At 34.4% G+C, this 22869-nt stretch overlaps 1 protein-coding gene across 8 annotated transcripts in view; it reads left to right on the top strand.

The window, feature by feature from the left end:
• The window catches only part of AGPS (alkylglycerone phosphate synthase), a 166776-nt gene that overhangs the window by 119669 nt on the left and 24238 nt on the right, over positions 1–22869 (top strand). For 6 of the 8 annotated variants that reach the window (XR_010322284.1, XM_064286963.1, XM_003406201.4 and 3 more), the window contains 5 exons: positions 4602–4671; positions 7095–7156; positions 11163–11252; positions 19050–19149; positions 20998–21055. Coding sequence is in view for 6 of the 8 variants with exons in the window: in XM_064286963.1 (XP_064143033.1) it covers positions 4602–4671; positions 7095–7156; positions 11163–11252; positions 19050–19149; positions 20998–21055 (380 nt within the window). In the remaining 2 variants the exon portion in view is untranslated. Of the gene's footprint in view, positions 1–4601; positions 4672–7094; positions 7157–11162; positions 11253–18750; positions 18826–18858; positions 18966–19049; positions 19150–20997; positions 21056–22869 lie in introns of those variants that run through there. The other 2 variants (XR_010322285.1, XM_064286960.1) reach the window with 2 other exon arrangements.

Genomic DNA, 22869 nt, shown 5'->3' with positions numbered 1-22869 from the left:
GGAGGAGTTCTACTTTGTAGGGTCTATATAATTACAATTCAGATTAGCCAACAAGTCATTACTGCAGTAGTCTGCCCTTATCTGTAGTTCTGCTTTCCACAGTTTGAGTTACCCATGGTCAACTATGGTCTGAAAACATTCAGTGGAAAATTCTAGAAACAAACAATTTGTAAGTTTTAAATTTCATGCCATTCTGAGAGTGTGATGAAATCTCAGACCCTCCCGATCTGTCCCTCTTGGGATGTGAATCATCCCTAGTCCAGCATATCCACACTGTATGTACTACCCACCTGTTAAGTCACTTGGTAGCTGTCTTGGTTATCAGATTGATGGTTGCAACATCATAGTACTCACGTTCTAAAAAAAAAAAAAAAAAAAAATTTTTTTTTTTTTTTTTTTTTAGATAACCCTTATTTTACTTAGTAATTGTTCTATTTTATTATTAATCTCTTAACTGTGCCTAATTTATAAATTAAACAATATCATAGGTATGTATGTATAGGAAAAAACAGAGTATATAGGGTTCGGTACTCTCTGCAGTTTCAGGCGTCTACTGGGGGTCTTGGAATGTATCCCCAGGAGGTAAGGGGGGACTACTGTATTTAGTAGTGCCACATTACCTGCTAGATTAGGATAGGGTAATGACAAAATGTCTGTTTATTCTACCTCACACACAATTTTTTTATAGGGCATGACCTGTCTCTTTTTAGATATCACCTCTGATGGTCTGGCACATATTAGATGCTTATTAAATATTTACTAAATGAATTAATGAAACTAAATACTTTTTACCCCTGACATCTTTTATTCTACTTCATTTGTGCCTAATTACTATACCACCCTTTAAACAGTGTGTTTTAATCTTTAGGTATTTGTCAGAATCATTTTGTCAGTTTTAATTTGGGCAGCCAGCTGCTCATGAGCTCTCTTTCCACATCATGCTAGTTTGTTTTTCCCACACAGCATCATCTATTTACAACTTAGAAATGAGAGTGAATCTTCCTTAAGATGTGGAATTCAAGTGTCTTCAGATGCTGATACTTAGGCTCCGGAACTATTGATTTAACTCTAGCGATTTTGCTTATTCTGATGTATCAGATTCATCCACTAAAAACAGATCATAGTAAATCAACTGTCAATTAAAAGCAAAGTGATAGAAACTCATGCCCAGATTGGTATCTTATGTTTTTGCTACTATTATTTGTTACTTCTTCGCTATATATTATGACTAATTTCTTAATGTACTTTTGTCATGGCTTCCTTTATTTAGATGCAGAAATTTATTTTAAACAACCTGGACTACTGACTTAAAGCAGATGACTTAGGGCCGTTTTGATTTTTTGGTACTTGGAAATAGCTTCTTGTGTTTTTCTAGCAGAAGTCTGGTTTCCCCCCAGTTACCTCTAGGCACTAATTCTTTGTGCTAATCACTGAAAGATTCAGGGATATTTTTCTTACTTAAGATGTCAACTCTCATTTCTCAGTCATTTCTTCTTCTGCATAAAAGAGTGAAGGAAAGCACCACCAAGTTTCTTCCTGCTAAAGTTTTCGTTAGTTTAGCTCATGTATTTTCCTTTGAATTATGGCATTACTCTATCCTTTACTTTCTGTTCTTTTTTTTTTTTTTTAATTTTATACTCTTTTTCCATCCCTCTCATTAGTTTTAAATTGATTGTCTTTAATGATGTACTTTTAACAATTTTGAATATTTTTGTGTGTTGTCTTAGCCATTTCTTTTGCCTTGTCTTTAACACTCCAAGTCTCTTAAGCGCCTTTGAACACATCAAACCCAACAAAGCATAGCAGTCAAATATTGAACAATCATACTTTGGTAGTTGATCCATATTTGATAGTAATGTGCTTTAACTTTGCTAAGGGCTGAGCAGAATAAACAGTACCTGTCAGCATTCATGACGGATGTACTGACATTTACCAGAGAATTTAAGGTAATGTGTTATCGTTATTTTTAAAGTGTGTGTTTAAGTTGTTAATGTAATTTAACATGAGAATGATTAGGTTCACCAGATGGCCCTTTTATATAAAAAGATTGTCTCTCATTCCTCTTTCATTAGTCTTCCCAGTCCTTCCTCACCCACCAACTTTAAATTTAAGAACCTTGTTAATTGATGTTTGAAATTTGGGAAAGAACAGGAAGTAGGCGATAGATATCGCTGCTCCAAGATAAAGCGCTTTGAATCTAAATATAGTTTTTTGGAGTGGCTACAAAGACGGCAAGTTTGAAGCCTTTAATTTTTTAAGCCCTGCTATTGTTTTTTGTTTACAAATCGATTCTTAAGGTAATTCTGGGCGAGGATAGGATAGGCAGTTTTGAATGCTAAGAGAAATCCCAGATAGCTAAATTTGTGGGGAAACCTGTGATTCATTGCCTTTTTTCTCCTTTGGAGTTTATAACCTTAAAATGGACATCTCTTTTTTTCCTCTTTAGATGAGAGAATGTATATAGTGATTTGTCATAATGGATCCCATAGTGGAGCAGATCTCTGTTTCCTCCTGCCAGATATTAGAAGGAGGTTAGGGAAAAGATGATAGATTAGATAAATAGATAAGATTAGATGGATAAGATAAATAAGATTAGATAGATAAGCTACCTGAGACTAAGAAGTAGAACTTTGTCTTATCCTGACATAGGCAGGCCTACTAAATGTTCATACCTGTTAAAACCAAAACCTGTGGATTCCAACTTACAGCGACCCTATAAGACAGAGTAGAGCTGCCCCTAGAGTTTCCAAGGAGAGCCTGGTGGATTTGAACTGCTGACCTTTTGGTTGGCAGCCACAGCTCTTAACCTCTGTGACACCAGGGTTTACATATAGCTGTGACTTCTTACAAATACATACTTAGCCTGCTCCTTCCTAAAGATTCTCAACACAGGCCTCTTGTACCCTTTCCTAGTCTTCACTTCCTTCCTTTCCTTTTCTGTTAGACCCAGGGTGAACTGTTTCTATTCTATATCAGTGGTGTTTTTTCTCTCTTGGACTTAGAATCTGACTGTTTCATATCTACCTGAGGGCTTGTCTTTTTTTCTTAAAGTGCTTGTTTCAGCAATCTTCAGTGTTTTTTTTTTTTTCCTTTTGTTTTGGAATTTGATTTGACTTTCTACCCCTTTCCCAACTCAGAATTGTCTTCTGTCTTTTCTTACTTGACCTAGGTTCTGTCTTCTTTGCTCATTAATATTTTAGTAATACACACAACCCATTTATTTCATTGTACCCCATCCCCAAGTAGTTGTAGACTAGCGTGTCTTCTCAAGTCTTTACCAGTCCTTTTGAATGGCTTTAATCCATGTATATCAAACTACAGTAGTAAGTCGGGAAATTCTTATTTAGCTAATATATCCTAGCCTGAAATTTCCTTACAGTATTTGTATAGAACAAGGGTACAGCTACATTGTATTATTTATTTACACCATAGTCATAAAAAAAAAAAAAAAAAAATTTTTTTTTTTTTTTTTAATTCAGTGAAACTTGAGGGGAAGAAAGAAATTTAACCCTAAGGTGTTAACTGAAGCAATAGAGAAACGATTCTTCTACAAGAGGTTCATGTAACAGTTTCAAGGACTGACTGAGTCTTAGGTGACACTCATGGCTAATGACTTGGCATATGAAGTGAGACCAAAGAGATGCAGTTAGGACACTGAGAAAAGTGGCCTAAAAGCTAATCATCAATCATGACCAAAAGTCACAAGAAAAGATATTTTTCTGTTATTTAGTTTTATTGAGCGGTCTTTAGTGGGTACTTTGAGAGTTTGGGGTAAGTTTTGTTTTGTTGGCTAAGACTAGTTAAGAGTTAATTTCTGCCTGATGATGAAAAAAAGCATAATTAAAAGCTTTTTACTGCAGGTACTAGGAAGCAGTATTCATTCATAGCTTTTAAAGCAAGGAACCAGAGAGTATATTTGGGCTGAATTGTATGCCATGTGGGATTAATTCTAACTAGATGACCAAATATAATTTCTGTGGATAAAACTACTTTCAAATAGGAATGAATAGTTTATATAGTCATAGCAATAGACCTTACCTGTTGGCATTGTGCTTATCTACATGCTTTGTAAACTTTAATATTTCTATATGACTGTGTTTTGTTTCCCATTTAAACCATAAGTTCCATAAAATAAAAACCATGTCTAACACTTCAAATACTACGTGCTTAATATTCAAGAAACTTCCTGGTGTTTGGGATGCTAGTCTAGCATCATAATTCTTTATATATAAATAAAATCAGCTTTTAAGTATCTTGTTAAGCTTTTTGGAGATTATTTAAGCTTGTTTCTTAGCATTCTTTCTCTACTCTTTTGACAGTATGGATAGGAATAATTCAAATTCAAATGAGTCAGTTTTATTAGTTTGGTGGATAAAAGTTTGAAATTAATGGCTAAACTAAAATATTAAAAGTATTTTTAGATTTTTTTATCCAAGCTTATTCTCTTGACAGCTCTTTGATATATTTAGATAATAACAAGATGCATTGTAGTATACATTAATCTGTTAAGGAGTTATTTTGAGGCATCATAATCAGTTTGGTTAGTTTTATATTTTTAATTGTTCATTTGAATACATTAACAGTTTATTCTTTAATTACAGTGGGTTGGCCGTTGGAGAAGATAATGGACAAAGGGGTTACTTGCTGACCTATGTCATTGCGTATATTCGAGTAAGTTATCTCATATTTCTCCTGTCACTACTAATTTATGTTGCGGATAATACGCTTTCTTACTTTGAGCATATAAAATTATCTTTTTTTCCTTAATTTTTAACCTATTGTAATTTAGCGTATCATTTTATATGATCAGCTACAAATCTTCAGAAGCCCATTTAAACCTTTCGTGTATGCTTTCGAGAAACTTAAAAGATGATTTAATCAATTTTCTGCTCTTTAAAAGAATAAAGCCATTCTCTGTCAGGAAGTTGACATTTCTAACATTACTTGGTTAGAATCAAGCTGTCTTATATAGCAATATCCCTCACTTGTTCATATAATCTGCTTTAAAGATACATAAATATTTCTTTAAATGTGCCTAAAAGTTGGTATTTAACGCGATCTCGAGTAGTTACTGGTTCATTGGTGATGATTAAGATATAGAATTAGATAATTTGTTTATATATGAGCTCCATAGTTCTTATAATTCTTCATTTACTATTTGTAAGATGCTGTTCTCTAGTCATTGTTAACCTCAAGAGTCTGCTATACTTATTGATATTAAATTGTTCTTTTGAAATATTTATTTTGTTTTGCTTTTCTACTTTGACTCTAACAAACTGAAGTTTCTTAATTATTTTCTGCTGTTGCTAGGGTTACTTTTATTCATTTATTTTTTAACTTTGCTTCTCAAGTAATTTGAAGGATCTTAATTTAAAAGGTCATTTCTCAGATATCCTATAGATATTTTGGCTTCCTCAAGTACTAAATTTTCTAATTTTTCACTTAGAGATTGTTTTGAAGGAAATACTTACATAAGCCTTTGTTTTCACTTCTCTAAAAAGCTTGAATTAATGTGTTCTCATTATAAAAATAATGTAATTATAGCTAAAAAACAGATTTTAAATGGCAGTGAATTGAAGCATATAGGGACCCCCTTTCTCCCCCCCTGCCCATAATGCAGGTAAGAAAAAATGTATTCATTGCCTGTGCCCTGTGTTAGAAATTGTGATTAAGAGATATACAAATCATGAAAGGTAATGGGTAATTTTAGATCTGAAAAATAAGATTTATGCACTTGGTAAATAATGCCTGTCTCCTTACACTGTCATTGTACCAGTTTCTCCCCATGTTTGTTAGGCATTTTCTCTGAGGGTATTGACTTTTTCCATAATACTGAATTCAGAATTGTGGAAAGCGAAATAGTAAACTGTACCAACTTCAACATAGACACGGTTAGTTTGGAGTAAGTTTCTTGATTATTAGGATTCTAATTAATGATAGTTAATACTATAAGCAAATTAAGAGATTTTTGGGGGGAATCAATGGTTTTATTTTATTTCTTATTATCCCAATTCTTAATATCATTGTCACCGTATAAATGTTTTTTGAATAGGAGAAAAGCACACATTTTAGATCGGGAATTTGGATTTTTTTCTTGTCAACCAGTGGTGGAATTGAAGTGATTCATTTTACTGGGCATTAACACTTAGTCATGTATTGGTTTTTCTGCCTTATGAAGTTTTCTTTCAAATATTTGTATTTCTGTGATGGTGAATGGTTCTTTCCGTTTTGATATTAAAACCGGATTGTGCTCTGGGTAAAGAAACTAATTATTATAAGTTACTTGTAATATGTGTATTCCATCTTGTACACATTCCACCTTGTACACATTCCATTTTCACTATAAATTATATCTTCGTAGCGAGGGTACATCCAGATGCTCTATCCATTCTGTCCCTTCTGTAAAGTGAGGCGTTCTGTTTTCTAAATTTGTTTTTTAAAAAGTTGATTTTAAGAAGAGATCTTCTCTTCCCTATAACTCCCCCCATGACTTTTCTCCCTCCGCTCCTCCAACCCTGATGACCAATTATGACATTGGTTAATTTGCTGTTTTAACCACGGAAAATTTGTTCTGCCAAGATTCTCTTCATGTACATAGACCATTCCAGGATAGAGAACCCATTCACTGGAGAAATTTTTCCATTCCTACCATGTGTTAGGTACTTTGCGAGGTGCCAAGCATATAGAAGAGAATAGGACAAGGTTCCTACCCTCACGGAGGTTATATCTCACTGCTGGGGTGACTTTCCAGTGTTTTTATGATGTGGATAGTAAAGAGTAGTTGAGGTTAAATTAGAAACATGTAATACTAAAGATGACATGAAATACTAACAACCAAAAAACCCCATTGCCTTCCAGTTGATTCTGACTCTTAGTGACCCTATAGGACAGAGTAGAACTGCCCCGTGGCATTGCCAGGGAGCATCTGATGGATTCAAACTGTTGGTCTTTTGGTTAGCAGATAAACTGTTAACCACTATGCCACAAGGGCTTCTGAAATATAAACAAGGGACATGAAATGCTAGCAGTTGGTATTATTGATTCTTCTGCATCTGTTTTAATTTTTTTGTATTTTTGTGTATGTGTCTTAACAGGACTTGGGTTTGGAATACTACGTATTAGGAGAATCCTTTGAGACTTCTGCTCCTTGGGACAGGTAAAACATAATAAAATGCTTGATATTATCCAACTATGCTATATGAGTTCTCGAAGTAATGTAATTTTGTGTGTAAATAGGTAGACTTTTAAGATTTTATGCACATTGAAACAAGGTAGCCACTTTTATTTAAATTAATGTTTTCCTCAGAATGTCGTATTTGCCAGCCATTTTTGGTTTGAGGCAAATTTCTCTGTAACCCCTAGAAGAAGGAAAGTATTGTTGACGTTTACGTTGTAAAGAATCTTGCTGAGCACTAAATGTCAGTATGTGGTTTTACTTGGCTTTGATTTAAATTCTTAAGTGATTAATATGCTTAAGTGTTCTCTAAAAAGTCCCCCCAAATTATAAAGCCAGTTAACCTTCTTTTATCATCTATCATTTAACTTTTGATATTATATGTGTACACATTAAAACTTACATTTAAAGTGGTTTCTGAGAGAAACCCAATTTAAGAAATTGTACAATTTCTATCTTTAAATTTAAGCAAAAATTCTGTTACTGGAACACACTACAGTAAATGGCTCAGATAAGACAAATTGAGATAAATTTTAGAAGAGCTTCTTTATAAGAAATACACACACTTACTCACATACACACACGAATGCATAAATATTGGTTAAGGAAGTAAGGGTTAAAATCCAGCTGCCATTGGGTCACTTCTGATTGGTGGCAACCTCATGTGTGTCAGGGTAGAGCTTTGCTCCATGGGGTTTTCCATGGCTGGTTTTTCAGTAGATCACCAGGCCTTTCTTTTGAGGTGCCTTTAGATAGTCTCAAACCCCCAGCTTTTTGGTTAGCAGCCAAGTGCGTTAACCATTTGCACCACCCAGGCACTCCAAAACCTGTTAGAAAATGTGAAATGGTTTCATTAAAAATGATTTGTAAGTTGTTAAGTCATTGAATAATAAAAAAAAAAATTCTTGATGTCAATATATTTTTATTTTCTTCTACTGTGCCTTATATTTTACTTTTTCTTTATAAAATTATGAAATATTTTAGATCTACAGAAGAGTATGGAGCTTATTAGAACAAATTTCTAGGAATCTACCTTCTAAATAATTAGTATTTTAACATTTTGTTCTCCCAAGATCTTTTTTCCACCAGAAAACTTTTTACCCTTCTACATTCAGTCTTCATCTACTGTCGACTATGACTTTTGGTGCATAGGTGCTCAGATTCCATGCTTTGTTAGATTTTAACCCAGTTTATAGTATCAGTCACAATTTTTGATGCTGAATTTTAACAAAGTAAGTAAAAAATGAGCAAGTTACTGACATCTGACTTTTTTGAGCAATGGAAGTCGGTTGGCAGCTCTTTGTAGTGGCCTCAAAGACCATTTTAGTCTTTAATACCTCTCCTTAAGTGGGTTAGTGTAGTACTTGCCTCTTCTTCAGTGTAATGAATTTCCTTGTCATTCAGTTACTACTACTAATTGCCATCTTCTCTTCTTCATCCAACTATGGGAGCTAATCATGTACTATCTTTCCATTTTTCTTCATACTTTCCTTGTATATACTTACATGTTTATTTAATTGACTCACTGATAATTTATGTTTTATGCAGGGTTATCTCTTTTCATTTATAATAATTTTTTCAGCTAAAGTTTTTTTTAATAAATATCATTACTGGAAAGTAGTTACATTCCTGACATAAAATTTGATAGTTACCCATTTAGCAACTTGCTTTTCTCTCAAAGTACTAACTGGATAGAGACCTTGTTTAGCAGTTACTGGTGGGATCAGGATCTTTAACCCTCACACATTGAGTCATTGGTCTTTTCATGTGTAAGCCTGTTGAGGGACTTTTGGTCTTAATAGTCTTTGTGTACCCTCAGTGGCACTAATATTCACTAGTTGGTACTTAGTGAATATTCTGCATAGAGTCCTATGAACAAACTCTGGAGTGGAATAAGAATGCAGCCCACTGAAAAACAATTGCCTGAGAGGTCAGAGTTAGAGATTTTGGAGGCACTGGCATAAGGCTTGTGATTAAAACCAAGGGGGTAGATTTGAACATTTATATATATATGGAGTGAAGGGGGGTAAAAAAGAAGGCCTAAGAAAGAAGTCCAGGGAATCCCAACTTTTCAGGGATAGTCATACAAACAAGAGGTGGCAAAGGAGATTGAGGAATAATAACTAGGGGCTTTTGGGAAATATAAATATCAATGATGTGAGAGAAGGCCTGGGGAGTTTTTTTGAAGAGGGAATGGATGGTCAGCAGCGTTAAATTTGCTGATAGGTCAAGTAAGAATTAAAAAGTATACACAGTACATTTATGTCCTATGAAATGATTGGTCAAAATGGACCATATTGACCTTTGTTCAGTTTCTATGAAAGAACACTTTCAGAACCCACTTCTTAGAAATCATGTATAGAAAGTGTACCATTGGGGATTATAGCCATTCAGTCCTGTTCTTTCTTCCATTTCCTCCTCATTATTCAGCTTAGCTACTGGTGAGGGTTTAGGTATAGGCTGTTCTTAACATGTCCATGTTTCCTATTGCATTTTTACAGGAGTTTGTTTGTGATTATTGGATACATTTAAATGCATTTGAACTGAAATACAATCCACCTGATAGTTTAATTTGCAAAGAACTATAAAAGCCAATGAATTGCAATTCTTAATGTTTTTTAGACTACTCAGCTGTAGTGTTTGAGTCCTGTTTTCTAGAGTCATGATAATGAACTTGCTACTTTGATTTAAAAAAAAAAAAAAAGTAATATTCATTAACTCCTCGATATAAAAGCTTAGTAGGTCTTATGTATTATGTAAAGTATTTGTTTTAACAATTTTCAACAACTTTAACAATTTTGATTATACAAAAAGGTGTTAAATTTTAGTAATCTAAATGCTTTACTAGAGATTTTTTTAAATGTGGATTCTTACCATTTCATAAATGAGGCATACATAACACAGGCCAATCAAACTTGTCTGCAGCTTTCACAGATTAGAGCAGAATTGAATTTAGCACTGTTTTGTAAAATTAGCATTTATAGAACTTTCAGATACTATACTTATAAAAATAGAAAATGTGACGTGTTACTAAAACACTAAAACCCTTTTTGTGTTTTTATTTTAATCATATACTCTTATTGGAACTATAGATAACTTTAATGTGTTTTATAAAGCATAATCTAAGTGTTCATATTTTTATCTGATTGGTTCTTTTACAGTCAAATTGGTCTTTAGCCTAGAGATAGGCCAGCCTTCTGAGTTTCTTTGTTATCTTTTCAGTTCTCATGATTCTTAACATAGGCAGTGTTAGTGCATGGCCTAGATATTCATTAGGGAATGAAATGGCTTATGAATACTTCAAGTTGAAACAACATATGTAGTTATAACAAAATGTTACAGCTCACGTTCAAAAATAGATTAGTAATGTCAACCTCTTTACCCCTTTAAGAATTATCATCCCTCACGTGCCTGTTTTCATTGACTTTTAATATAAAACAGTCTAGCATAGCACATTAGCACTTTATGCATAGTGTCCAATAGGCCTTATTTGTTGAATTGGATTTCGGCTCAGTGTTTGAAAATAGGCTGTTGAATATTTGATGTGACGTCATAATTGTTAATTGAATTTTTTTCAATTAAGGAAAACATCTTACACATGGATAAAGATTGGTATTCACATAACCCAAAATTGAATATTTATCGACATGTTCTTTATTGCTTTTTTAAAGCTCTTAAAACCTTATAATTGAATTTATTTTGAAATTGGGTTTTCCTGAGGATAGGAACCTGCCTTCAAAAGACTTGTGTGTCTTCTTCTGACTTCTTTTTCCTATAGCAAAAAAAAAAAAAAAAAAAGACTTTACTCCCTCTGAGGTTATGAATGGAAGGCTCAATTTTGAATGATCAAGATTCTTTTTTATTCTCGAAGGAATAACTATAAAAGTTCAGAGAATTCTGACTTGAAGGATGCCAGATAAACCAGCATTTATTAGAGTTTGTATAATTCATTTGAAAACTTAATGATGTATTCAATTGTCTTTTCTAGAGTTGTAGATCTCTGTAGAAATGTCAAAGAAAGAATAACAAGGGAGTGCAAAGAGAAAGGTGTTCAGTTTGCTCCTTTTTCTACATGCAGGTGAGTGTTTTATTGTTCTTATAAAACCGTTTTTTAATCAATAGAGAAATGTAATTTGCCAGGTGAGGAAAAGCTTCAATCTGTTCCATTTGGCAAGCTTTCCTAAACTTAGCTTGCCACCTTGTTAGGATAGCACTACTGGAATTTTACAGCAGTCCTAAGCCCTTTAGGAGTAAGACACCCTTTGGACAGCATGACAGTGGGCCAAGAGCCTGAGCTCCTGGAGAAAGAAATGACAAATTACATACGCAGTCAACGGTAGCTTTCTTCATCAGAGTCCTTTAACTGTTTTATCAGTTGTTGATTAAATGAATGGGAGTGGAATAAAGGAAAGGGAAGAGCAAAAAGATCCAAATGAAGATTAACTCAGTGGTTTTCAATAGATCCTTCTGTGATGATGGAAATGTTCTTTATCTACACTATTCAATATGTAATAGTCACTAGCCACATGTTACTATTGAAATGTTGTGAATGTGACTGTTTTTTAAATTTGATTTGATTTTAATTTAAAAAAAAGCCACATGTGGCTAGTATATTCCGAACTGGACAGTGCATGATTAACTGATGATCTTGTCTTCTATGTTAAATAGCAGCAGCCCAAAAAGAGGCTTTCTTGAGAAGGGGCACTTTGTATTCACTCTTTTGATACTAATTTTCTGTGTAACCAACAGAATTTGGTTTCTGTGTAACCAGCTGATCAAGATGAGTTGAACATTGGACTTTCTAAAAAGTTACAGAATTAATTGGAGTGGAGAGTCAGTGGGAATCAGAACAGATCATGAGAAGGGAAACCATATATGATACAATAGTAATCTAGCATTTTAAAAGTTATTGAACAGTCTGTATTGTATAACTGCTTCACTTTCCCTTTCTTGCTTGTGTGTGTGTTTTTAGAAATACATCTCTGATATTTATTTAAGAAACAAGCAGAAAACTTTGTTTAAACAATATAAGCATGACTAAAATAAAAATAATAATTTAATGTCTCTATTTTTATTATTAAGTGCACCAGATGCTGGATTTCTGAAACAACACTTAGGCTTCAGCATAACTGCACATTCTGTATATTTCTGTTGATGATGCTTGTTCCTCTGATTTGCCTGGAATGACTTAAGCTCAACCCAGCAGTGCACACCTGGGCTACTGCAGCCCGGGGATCATGTCCTGTCCGCCACCTTGCATTGCCCTGGCAGTTTCCTGTCTAGCTTTTTAAATTTCTTTGTATCGTAAGAAAACTACATGTGTCTTGAAGAATGAAGGCACTGTTCTGCTGTTTATAAGTAATTTAATCTCTTTGAGCTCTAATTTTATCATCAATAGTAGTAACACCATCTACTTGATGGGATTATTCTAAGAATCAGATGAGAAAGCGTGTGAAAAAAACTTGTAAACTCTAAAGGGTTATATAAGTGCTATAGTATTATTGTGGGGTAAGGACATTAAGGTTGAGGTAGACAATCTATACTAGTATTAGTAAGGAAAATTTGCTTTTTTCTTCCTCTTCAGTAAGTCTTCATGAAGACATCCAGTTGTGAAGCCTCCTTGATCCTTAATATTTTGTCATAGAATGATAATTTCTGTATTTTCTTTTGCAAGACTGGAAATATTTCTGTACTCTTTAAACTGCTATCTCTTCTGTGGTGTCTCCGTCTTTTGCATTCTTTCATCCTGTACTTCCCTGCTACCATATTGTATTTCTTTTACTTATTGCTTCCACTGGGACAAGTACCTTTTAGAATTTGTTAAATTATACTTCCACAGGGTGAGAAAGTAAAATTCTATGATGAGATGTAGGCAAAGCATTTTTTAAAACACCTTAACTGTTCATTTTAATTCAGGAATGTGTCCTTGAAATAGTCTTTTCTCCTTCTAAGTGGGAAGGACCGTCAGCATTTGAAGAGTATTGCAGGAAGTACTTAATCAACTCTGTTTTAACTTGTTTTCAAACAAGTACATTGGGGTAGAATCAGAGAGTGTAAAGCCTGAAAAAATCGGCATTTGAGATGCCTGAAGGAAGGGAAATGTTCTGTATAAAAAAAGGCTTGTAACTTGGTAAAGCTTAATGGTAGCTCAGTGTTTGACCTTGGAGAGAGCCTTTCCAAATGAAGATATAAGAATATACATTTGTTTGTTTGATTTTAATTTGGGGTATGTTTAAAAGTGAACGGTTTAGTTTAAAGTCCTTAACACTCAAGAATAAATTTTGTGTTTATTTAAATTATCAACCAAAATTGATCCTTGGCTTTTCTCTTGACAGTCCAGTCTATCAGGCCTTTTATTATAATACTAAAGGCAAACCAGGTCTAATAATCCAAATGTTATTTGTTACCAGTAAAGTTTGAAATATTTTAGGTTATACAACCTATTCTCATGTAGTTGAGAAACTGTTATTCCTTTGGTTTGTCAAGTAGCAATTTTTACAGCTTTTTACCAACCTGCTTCTCTCCTCTGCCCCAACTCCCTATTCAACACCTCCCAAGAACCTTCTTTCCCCCAGTTATGAAAATATCATTATGATAAATCACCACCGAAAATGATTGGGAAGTAAAAGATTTTGCCTTACAGCATATTCTGTATTAATACTTAAATCTTGGTTCTTCAGAAGATGCTCATGAGGACTAAGAATCTTCATTTTGTATTATGGGTAGATAAAATTAGTATACTTAAACTGAGTTGACTATATGCCATATTTATTAAGTAGCTTTTTTCTTTTTTAAAGAATGATTTTGTGGTAAGAGATACGGTCAGCTTCTGTGATCAGCTTATAAAACCAAAAGTTAAGAGTGCGCAATGTCTAGTTATTTAAATGATTTTGATAAATAGGAGTTTTAAACATACTTTTTATGGCTCACACTTGATTAAACTAACATTTAACTAGAGTTTGACTTTAATTTAGTTGATTTGAGCTGCTTGGTGGTGGACAAGGAGATTATTCTGTGTTGAATGTAACTGTTGAATTTATAAGCATATTTTTTTAAACCAGGTTTTGAAAGGCTATTTCAAAATGAATTTAAGATCAGTATAGTTCTAACTGAAATCAAAGATCCTAAGGAAATTAATTCAGCTGTGGGCTGCATTTATTGAGTTCACTTAATTCATTTTGTCCACTAAAAGGTACTTTCTATAAAAAAAAAAAAAAAAATTCTATACTGGGATAGAAATCCCAACTCTAAATTTTCTGAAGAGGTTATGTGGGAAGGAATTCCTAGTCAGTTGACTGTAACACAAAGTACTCCAAGAAGTGTAGAGCACAAAAAACCTTCAGAATTAACAGTATTGTGACTTTGTCACATACACTATCACTTGTCCAGGTGGTCTTGGAAGAGATTAAAGTGTCGCAAGTGATAGAACTGATCTATTTAAAGATCTAAGCTCTGAGTCCCTTTCTGAAATGGACCCAAATGGAAGCTTTTCACAGGTGTTTTTCATTATTTGGACTTAGTCTTTGTTTTACAATACTGATTCAGTCAGTCCCATCAAGCTTTGTTGTGAATTCAGTAACCTGCTTATCTACCGAAGGAGCCCTGATGCTCAATGGTTAGAGCTATGGCTGCTAACCAAAAGTTCAGCAGTTCAAATCCACCAGCTGCTCCTTGGAAGCCCTATGAGGCAGTTCTGCTCTGTCCTATAGGGTTGCTATGAGTTGAATAGACTCGGTGGCAACTGGTTTTTGGGTTATCTACTGAAAACTGAACTGTGTAGTATAGATGCTGGATTTGTTGGAAGATGACAGTGTCCTATTAACATTTAGTTATATTTTCTGCTTATTGATATTAACGATTCTCTTATGAATCACTTAATTTATTCACCTTTCAAATTTCATTTGAATTTGATTTTTCCTAAAGGTAGTGCCCTCACAGTTAAATGGTTCTCTAGCTTTTCTTAAACTTTGAAAATCTGGTATTCAAAATGTAAACATCTAAGGAATCTTTTTTATGAGTGTGAATTAACACTGGAAGAAAAGCACAGCTGGCAAATTGACGGTAGCATTGTTAAACAGTTCATTTCTTCTGTTCTGAGGCACCTAACATTTGGCCTAACAGGCTATTAAAATTTTAGATTATGTTCTATTTATATTGTGTAGTAAAAAGAGTATTTCCTCTGTATTTGCTCCTTCTGTTAAATTAGATTTTTTGTGGAAAACTCAGTAAATTGGATTTGGAGATTTGACTATGATTACTTTAGCTCTTTTTCAAATGTTCACCTAATTGCATTCTTAAAGCCTAGATATATATCATGTATATGATTTAATAAGCTAACATTCTTGGTAGCTTTTGTAAATAGACAGCGTGCACACATATGGAGTCTGTGTCTATTTTAAGGCCAGTTCACAGCATTTGGTCTGATCGTTCCTTTCCCAAATCGATACCAATTACTAATGTGAACTTATTGAAGATGCCGCATTTCACCCAGTCTGATCATTTTTGATATTTGAACATTTCTCCTGTTTCTGAGTTTTAAGTTCTCCTTTATTTCTGTTAACTTTGAGGAAGGAAGACTTACAATTCATCATGCAGTTTCATCTAGTCTGTTTTGGGGCTGTTTTTAACTGCAATACACCCTTTGTTTATGTTTTAATTCCTTCTGAGGGAGATGGGGCTTTGTTTATTTCAGACCACTGGAGAGATATTTACGTAGTTTTAAAAGATTTTTTTAAATTTTGGGGGGTAATAATTCAGACTTTTTAAAAAGTTGTAAAAATAGTAAAAAGAGCTCCCATATACTCTTCACCAGGCTTTCCCAAATGTTAACATCTTATTATCTACAGTATGGTTATCAAAACCAAAAAACTGACATTGTTACAATATTATTAACTGTTCTACAAACTTTATTTAAATTTTACTATTTGCCCCACTGATGTCCTTTTCCTAGTTCAGGATCCAATCCTGGATCACATAATGTGTTTAGTTATTCTGGCTTCTTAATCTTCTCCAATCTGGGATGATTTTCTTTATTCTTTCATGATCTTGACATTTTTGAAGAATACTGGACAATTATTTTGTGAAATGTTCCTCAGCTTGAGTTTGTTAGATGTTTCCTTGTGATTGAATTCAGGTTATACATTTTAGCAAGAGTACCACAGAAGTGTTGTGTGTTCTTCTTGGTGTATCATATCAGGAGGCACATGATGTCCATATGCCCGTTACCATGATATTAACTTTGATTACTTGGTTATGGTGGTGCCTGTCAGCTTTCTCCACTTAAAAGTTACTATTTTTTCCCTCATTGTACTTAATAAATATCTTATGGGGAAATTTGGAATAGAAATAAGATTTAAAACTATGGAATAGTCTTTTTCTTATCATACCGTCTCCAATCATCAATCTCCCACTGATGACTCTTACAACAGTTGTTGTTGTGATACTTGCAAATGGTAATTTTCTATTTATTAGTTGGAATTCTACTATAAGAAAACATTCTTCCACTTACCTACTTGCTTATTTATTTAATTGTTTTTTATTTATATCAGTATGGACTCAGATATTTTATCCTCTGGGTTATAGCTGTTGTTATCATTATTCACTTTGTTGCTCAAATTGTCCCAGACTTTGCCATTGGGAACGCCTTTAGGTTGGCATCTGTGTCCTTTCAGCTCAGGAACGTAGTTTTTGGAAGGTGCCCATACTTAGGAAGGGTTATTAATGCTCGTAGGGTGAATGGCATGTAAGATACGAGACGTGGGGAGAGAGAGTAGCAGATGTGTCTTTGCCACTCAGGGACTGTATGCTACAGAGCTTGTGCTAAGTGAAGGTCCATCTCCATGTGCTATCACAGCAGTTATTTACCATTGCTTCTTTATCTCAGTTTTTCTTTTCTCAAATTCTTTTATTTTCTTATTCCTGACATCAGAATTAGGGTTATTACTAGTTCATCCTCCCCTAATTTGTTCCCTCAATCTCCTGTGTGCCTGTCTGCTTCCTTTATTGCCGAGTGTCTGGCTTTTTTACTCTTCCTCCATTATCTCTTGGCTGATCTATTTTATACCTTGATAATATGGCACTTTTCTTACTTAGAACAGTCTCAGACATTTTCTGTCAGTCTCCATTCAGTTATACCTTTTCGAGAGTGCCTTTCCCAACCTGACCTGCCTCAATTTTCTTATACTTTGTGTAATCACTTATTGTGATTTTATTACTTTAGTATTTTCCTTCCATTTAGTCTAGAGTCTAGACTTGTTTTTAAGCTACATAAAGCTATTATGTTGTCTGTCTTTATATTCTCTCTTTCAAGGTGTCTAGCACATCATCAGATGGCTTATTAAACTGAATCCAAGATTGTCAGCATTCTTGAGTTCTATTCATCATCCTGTATCCTAAGGCTACATCTTGTTTTGTCTATAGAGAGTATGGAAGAGTCGCTTCTGGTGCATTTAAATTAACTGTGTAGAAAAAAATATTACTGATATTTATTTCATAGTCATTTATTTTCTAAATTGTAGGGACTGAAGAGAGTCTCCAGTTTGGCCTCCAATTTTGGTGATTTTTTTTTTTTTTTTTTTTTCCTGGCCACAATGTTTAAGTCTCTTGAGCCAGGAGAATCCAAGCAAATGGCAAGTTCATAGTATTGTTGCCAGAGCATTTAATATACCTTGAAGAGGTTGTAATTGTCCACATTTTATCAATATACATTTTTAAAATAATGAAAATTGATCTTAGTCAAGTGTTTGAATGTTTATATGGACTCAATGCCTTCACGCTCATGGTCTCTGTGGTGTTAGGCCAGTGAATGGAACCAAATTTTTTTTTTTTCCTAGTCTGATGTTGCCTCGCTCAAGGAGCCAGTTGCCGTTGAGCTGGTTCTGATTCACAGCAACCCCATGTATGTCAGGGGAGGGCCATGCTCCATAGGGTTTTCAATGGCTGGCTTTTCAGAAGTAGATCAGACCTTTCTTCAAGGCGTTTCTGGGTGAACTCAAACCTCCAACCCTTTGGTTAGCAGCCGAACATGTTAATTATGTGCACCACCCAGGGACTCCCTCTCAAGGGGCAGACATTTTGTATCCTGTCTGTTTACTGTGGCAGTACACAAAATAGTTGACATCTACACATATGGACCTGTTGCTTTCCTTTGGCTGGAAAACATGCTTTTGAAAAATAATAGAGCTGTACTGTTTGACATATGAATGTGCCTCAAATGATGTCTCATACCAGTTACATGAAGAACTAATTGTACATAAAATTAGTTGAATAGAGGAAAGATTAAAAAAATTACATTACTTTTATTGTTGTTGGGATATGTTTTTATTCTTTCAGTTTTTTTTTGTTGTTAAAAAATTTTTTTGTTAAAGTGTACATACACCTTTCTACCATTTAGTTGTAATGTTATTTTGATTATATAATTTAAAACAACTAATATAGTACATTCATCTGATATATAGTGTATTTTCACACACGCTTGCTCCCGTTACTTCTAGGTAACTAAACAACTTTGATAAGGTCAGGGGAAAGTGGCAGTGTTGCTTGTAAAATGTGTAAATGTTTTTTTAATTTCCCAGTAGACGTGGGATTAAACAAGACAAAAGAATGACTGAATGTGTGCCTATAATACTGACTAAACTGGCCCTTTAATGAAGGTAAAATCTTTTTATTTCCCACTGCATCCTCAGTTCACCTGTTTGAGCCACAACTCTAAGAAAAATGTCCAATCTGCATTTCTATAACAGAGAAGGAGAGTGGGCAGACAGTGAGATTATAGCTTAAGCAAATCATTCAGGTGATTTTGCCTTTGAGTTTCTAGATGTTAAATCTGATTTTACTTAAGTTAAAGCCTCATGGGGATTTTGTCTTTGTTTTTTAGGGTGACGCAGACTTATGATGCAGGTGCATGTATCTACTTCTATTTTGCCTTTAACTACAGGGGAATTAGTGACCCACTGACTGTGTTTGAACAAACTGAGGTAATTATGCATACATTATTAATTTAAATAAACATGTGCTATTGATGTATGAACTTTAGTTGAACTCTCTTTAATTACACATAGTTTACCTGGCTGCTGGCCCATAGAAATGAGAAGCATACTATTCTACTGACCTGTATACTAGATTATGGGCTTAAAATTAATATCCTCTATACCTGTAGTCAGTGATTCTTTGGATGCTACTTTCAGTACATAATAGCTGATTAAATAGCAAAGGACTATACGAATCCTTGATAACCACTTTGTCAGCCCAACCATCTTCAGGTGGTGGCTTTGGTTGAGGTCAACAGCTCTAATGCTTTTTATCCATGTTGTAATATCATTCTAGGCTTGCAGTTTCTTTGTTTGCTAAAGCTGTGTATAGGCCATTGAGGTTCCTTGAGCAGGTAACTTTTATAAAGCCATCTATTTTGATGGCCAATGTTTCTCATTACAAGTATGCCTGGAGTTGACACAGACTAGACTCAGAAGGAGCCAGAGCTGACCTGTAGGAGACCGAGGTTTGTTAAAGCCTCAGGTGTCCTGGTGTTTTCCCTTCACTGAATGCCTGCCAAAGATAGTTCTGCAGGACGGTTTTCAGTCACATATTTTTAGACTTAAAGTATACACAGAGTTTGGCCTCCTCCTATTCCTTCCCCGCTGTTTTATAGCTTTTTCTGAGGTATAATTGAAATACAGTAAACTATGCATATTAAAAGTATACAATTTGATGAGTTTTGACATATGTGTATAACCTTGAAACCATCACCCCAATCAAAATAGCGAACATATTTATTACCCCCAAAAGTTTGAGTATTTTCCCATCCCCTGAGCCTTTCAGTGCTTCGGTGCTGTACCATGGCTACCCAAAAGCCCCTTTCCTTCAGTACCACAAGAGTGAAATTATTCCCTCTTTCTCAGTCCAAACTGCCATTCTCTAGGTGTTACTGACCTCAAGTAGTTATTTCTATGATTATTTAAAATAATTTGTTAGAAAACATAGTCTCTTAGAGCAGGGACTAGCTTATTCATGACTCATTTGAAAACCCTATATCCTAAATGATGAGGGTTCTTACAGATTACTTTGCAGTGAGATGTAGCCTTTCTGTGCCACCTGGGCCCTTTCCTCCTCTAGCCTAACCCCTGATGGTTTTTACACACCTGAGTAATTCTGAGTGGTTCAGGGCAGTTTAAATATTTCACCTTATGGCTATTATATATAGGACTGGCAAGTAATTTATCCCAAGGCATTGGCCTAAGACATGTTCTCCATAAGGGTTTTTATGGTCGATCCTTTGTAGCCTTGTAAGTAAACCTGACTCTGTTGCTCACTGTTATGATCTTAGGTGAATAACCTATCTAAGCTTCATTTTCCTTATCTGTGAAATGGGAGTAATTATTAATTATTCCATAAGATTGTAATGAAGAGAAACGAGATGCTGTAGGCAAATTGCTTGGCACTTTTCTGGGTATACATTAAGCAGTCAATAAATGTTAGTTACTAATACTTGTTGGTATAGTGAGAAGTTTACTCCACATGCACAGAATTTTTTTTTTCTTTTAACAGTTTAGTGCCGCTGGTGATCTGATGGTCATATCATTTTGCCACCTTTTCCCCCCCCCAGCATTTTAAAGTGGTCTTTGTAGACATTGTGACTGTTCACTAGAAAAATGTTTATAAGGTTAGACTGTACATTTTAATTGCTTTTTAAACACAGTTAACCTAAGAGAGGAAAAATAGGCTGCTAGCTTATTATTTAACCAAGGAAGTATGTGCCTCCTTTGGATTTACTCTTTCACTCCAGATTGAAATCCAGCAATTATTTGTTGTATTGTTTCCACATACAGGCAGCTGCTAGAGAAGAGATCCTCGCTAATGGAGGGAGCCTGTCACATCACCACGGAGGTATTCTTTTGGTGGGGTGGGGATAGAGTTTCTAGTATTCCTTCTTTTTAAAAACACTTGGTTCAGTACAGTGCTGGGGGAAAAAATCCTAATATGAGTGATTTGAGAGTACTTGAGATTTCTTCAAAGTTTTTTCTGTTTTAGAACAGCAATTACTAAGGTAGTCTAGGTTGAGGTGGTAACCAACAGAAGCTTGATTAGATAAGTCTGTCTAGATAGAACCTAGACAGCCTTCTGAGTTCTCAGGGACCTCAGGTTACCGAGAGAATATCCCAGCTTGCCTGGCAGATATTTGACCATTATAGCAAAAGTTTTTACAGGAAAAAAAAAAAAACAAAAAACTGCATAAGTGTTTTTCAACCACTATTGGAGTGTAGCTGGACATCAGTTGTGCTGTGTATTGAAGAGCAGTTCGCTCTGCCCACCCAAAACTCCGTAAACTAATCAAGACAGGATATGAAAAAATCTCTTTTCAAGATTTTAATGCTGTTTTGTTATTACTTGTTGATCGTTGTGGTAAATGTCAAATTTTACCAGAGAATTCATCACATCACCAATAAAAATTATTATATCAACCTATGTTTACTAGCAGGCTAACAAAAGTATAGTACAAGGCAATCTTCCTTAAAAGCTAAGTAATGGCCATTCTGTCTTTAAAATTATAATTTTTGAAGTTACAATGGAAATTTATTCTTACCGTATCCCTCTTAATATAATTTGATACTTAGACAAATAGAAATACATAGATTTTTTAATGCATTTTTTCTAGAGAGAAGTATGAGGATAAATGACCGCCCAGATTAAGAATTCAACTTCGGCCCTTGCTCTAAAATCTCTATATCCCTCTTTTCCTGCTTCATTCTTCTTCATAACACTTACTGTCTAACATGCGCTCTCTTTTGTGTGTGTGTGTGTCCCCTCCTTGAACGCCATAAGGACGGAGATTTTTGTTCTATTTGTTGCTGTGTACCTAGCATCTAGAACAATGTTTGGGCCCAGTCAGCCCTCAGTACGTGTGTGTAGAATGAATGAAAGATTTTTTGTGGGAAAAGGAGTAGACTATCCTGAGTCTGTGTTCATGTAATATTATTGTTTGGGGTTTTGGGGATAGGCTGGAGAAGGCTGCTAATGTGGATGAATGAAATAGATAGTTCCCAGCCTTATTGTAAAAATTTAATCTTTTGCTACCACCTTACTTTTTTCTTAACCCCAACAAATAAATTCTTAACTGACTGATAAGTATTAAAGTGAATAAATTTGTTCTTTCCCTCCTTTTCCTGTTTATTATTCTTTGATAATGGTACTAATGAATGCTAGAATGACAAAAATGAAGAAGGAAGGAAAACGGATATTAGAAACCTCTAAATAGAATTAAAAACTTCTGATTAATCCAAAGGTCTAAACCTAATTTGTGGGGTTTCAGACATGAGGTATTTTATACTTAGATTTTAGCACTTTTTTTTAAAATGTTCAGAAAATCTTTTTATGTGTTCTGTTTTCAGAATGCCACCATATTGATATGTGAGGAACGTAAGAAACATATCATAAAATATTGATATGTCCTTCATTCCAAATTGATTGCATGGTAGGAGGGAGCAAAATAATTTAGCCATAATTAGTTATTTGAAGAAAAATTAAAAGTTCTTTTCTGTGGCCAAAAATTTTGCCTTTTGATACACGTCAGCTGCCAACAATGCATTTTCTCCTTTAAGATCAGGGAATATTGGTTCTGTGTTGTTAACGGTAAGTATGAAAAGAGATGTGATTCTGCAAGAGGCTTAGAATAGCTAAATTGTGTATATAGGAGGAAATAG

Source organism: Loxodonta africana, chromosome 6 (assembly GCF_030014295.1).
Source record: "Loxodonta africana isolate mLoxAfr1 chromosome 6, mLoxAfr1.hap2, whole genome shotgun sequence".
NCBI lineage: Eukaryota > Metazoa > Chordata > Mammalia > Proboscidea > Elephantidae > Loxodonta > Loxodonta africana.
The sequence above is the reverse complement of the archived record's forward strand: the minus strand, read 5'-3'. Positions and strand labels throughout refer to the sequence as shown.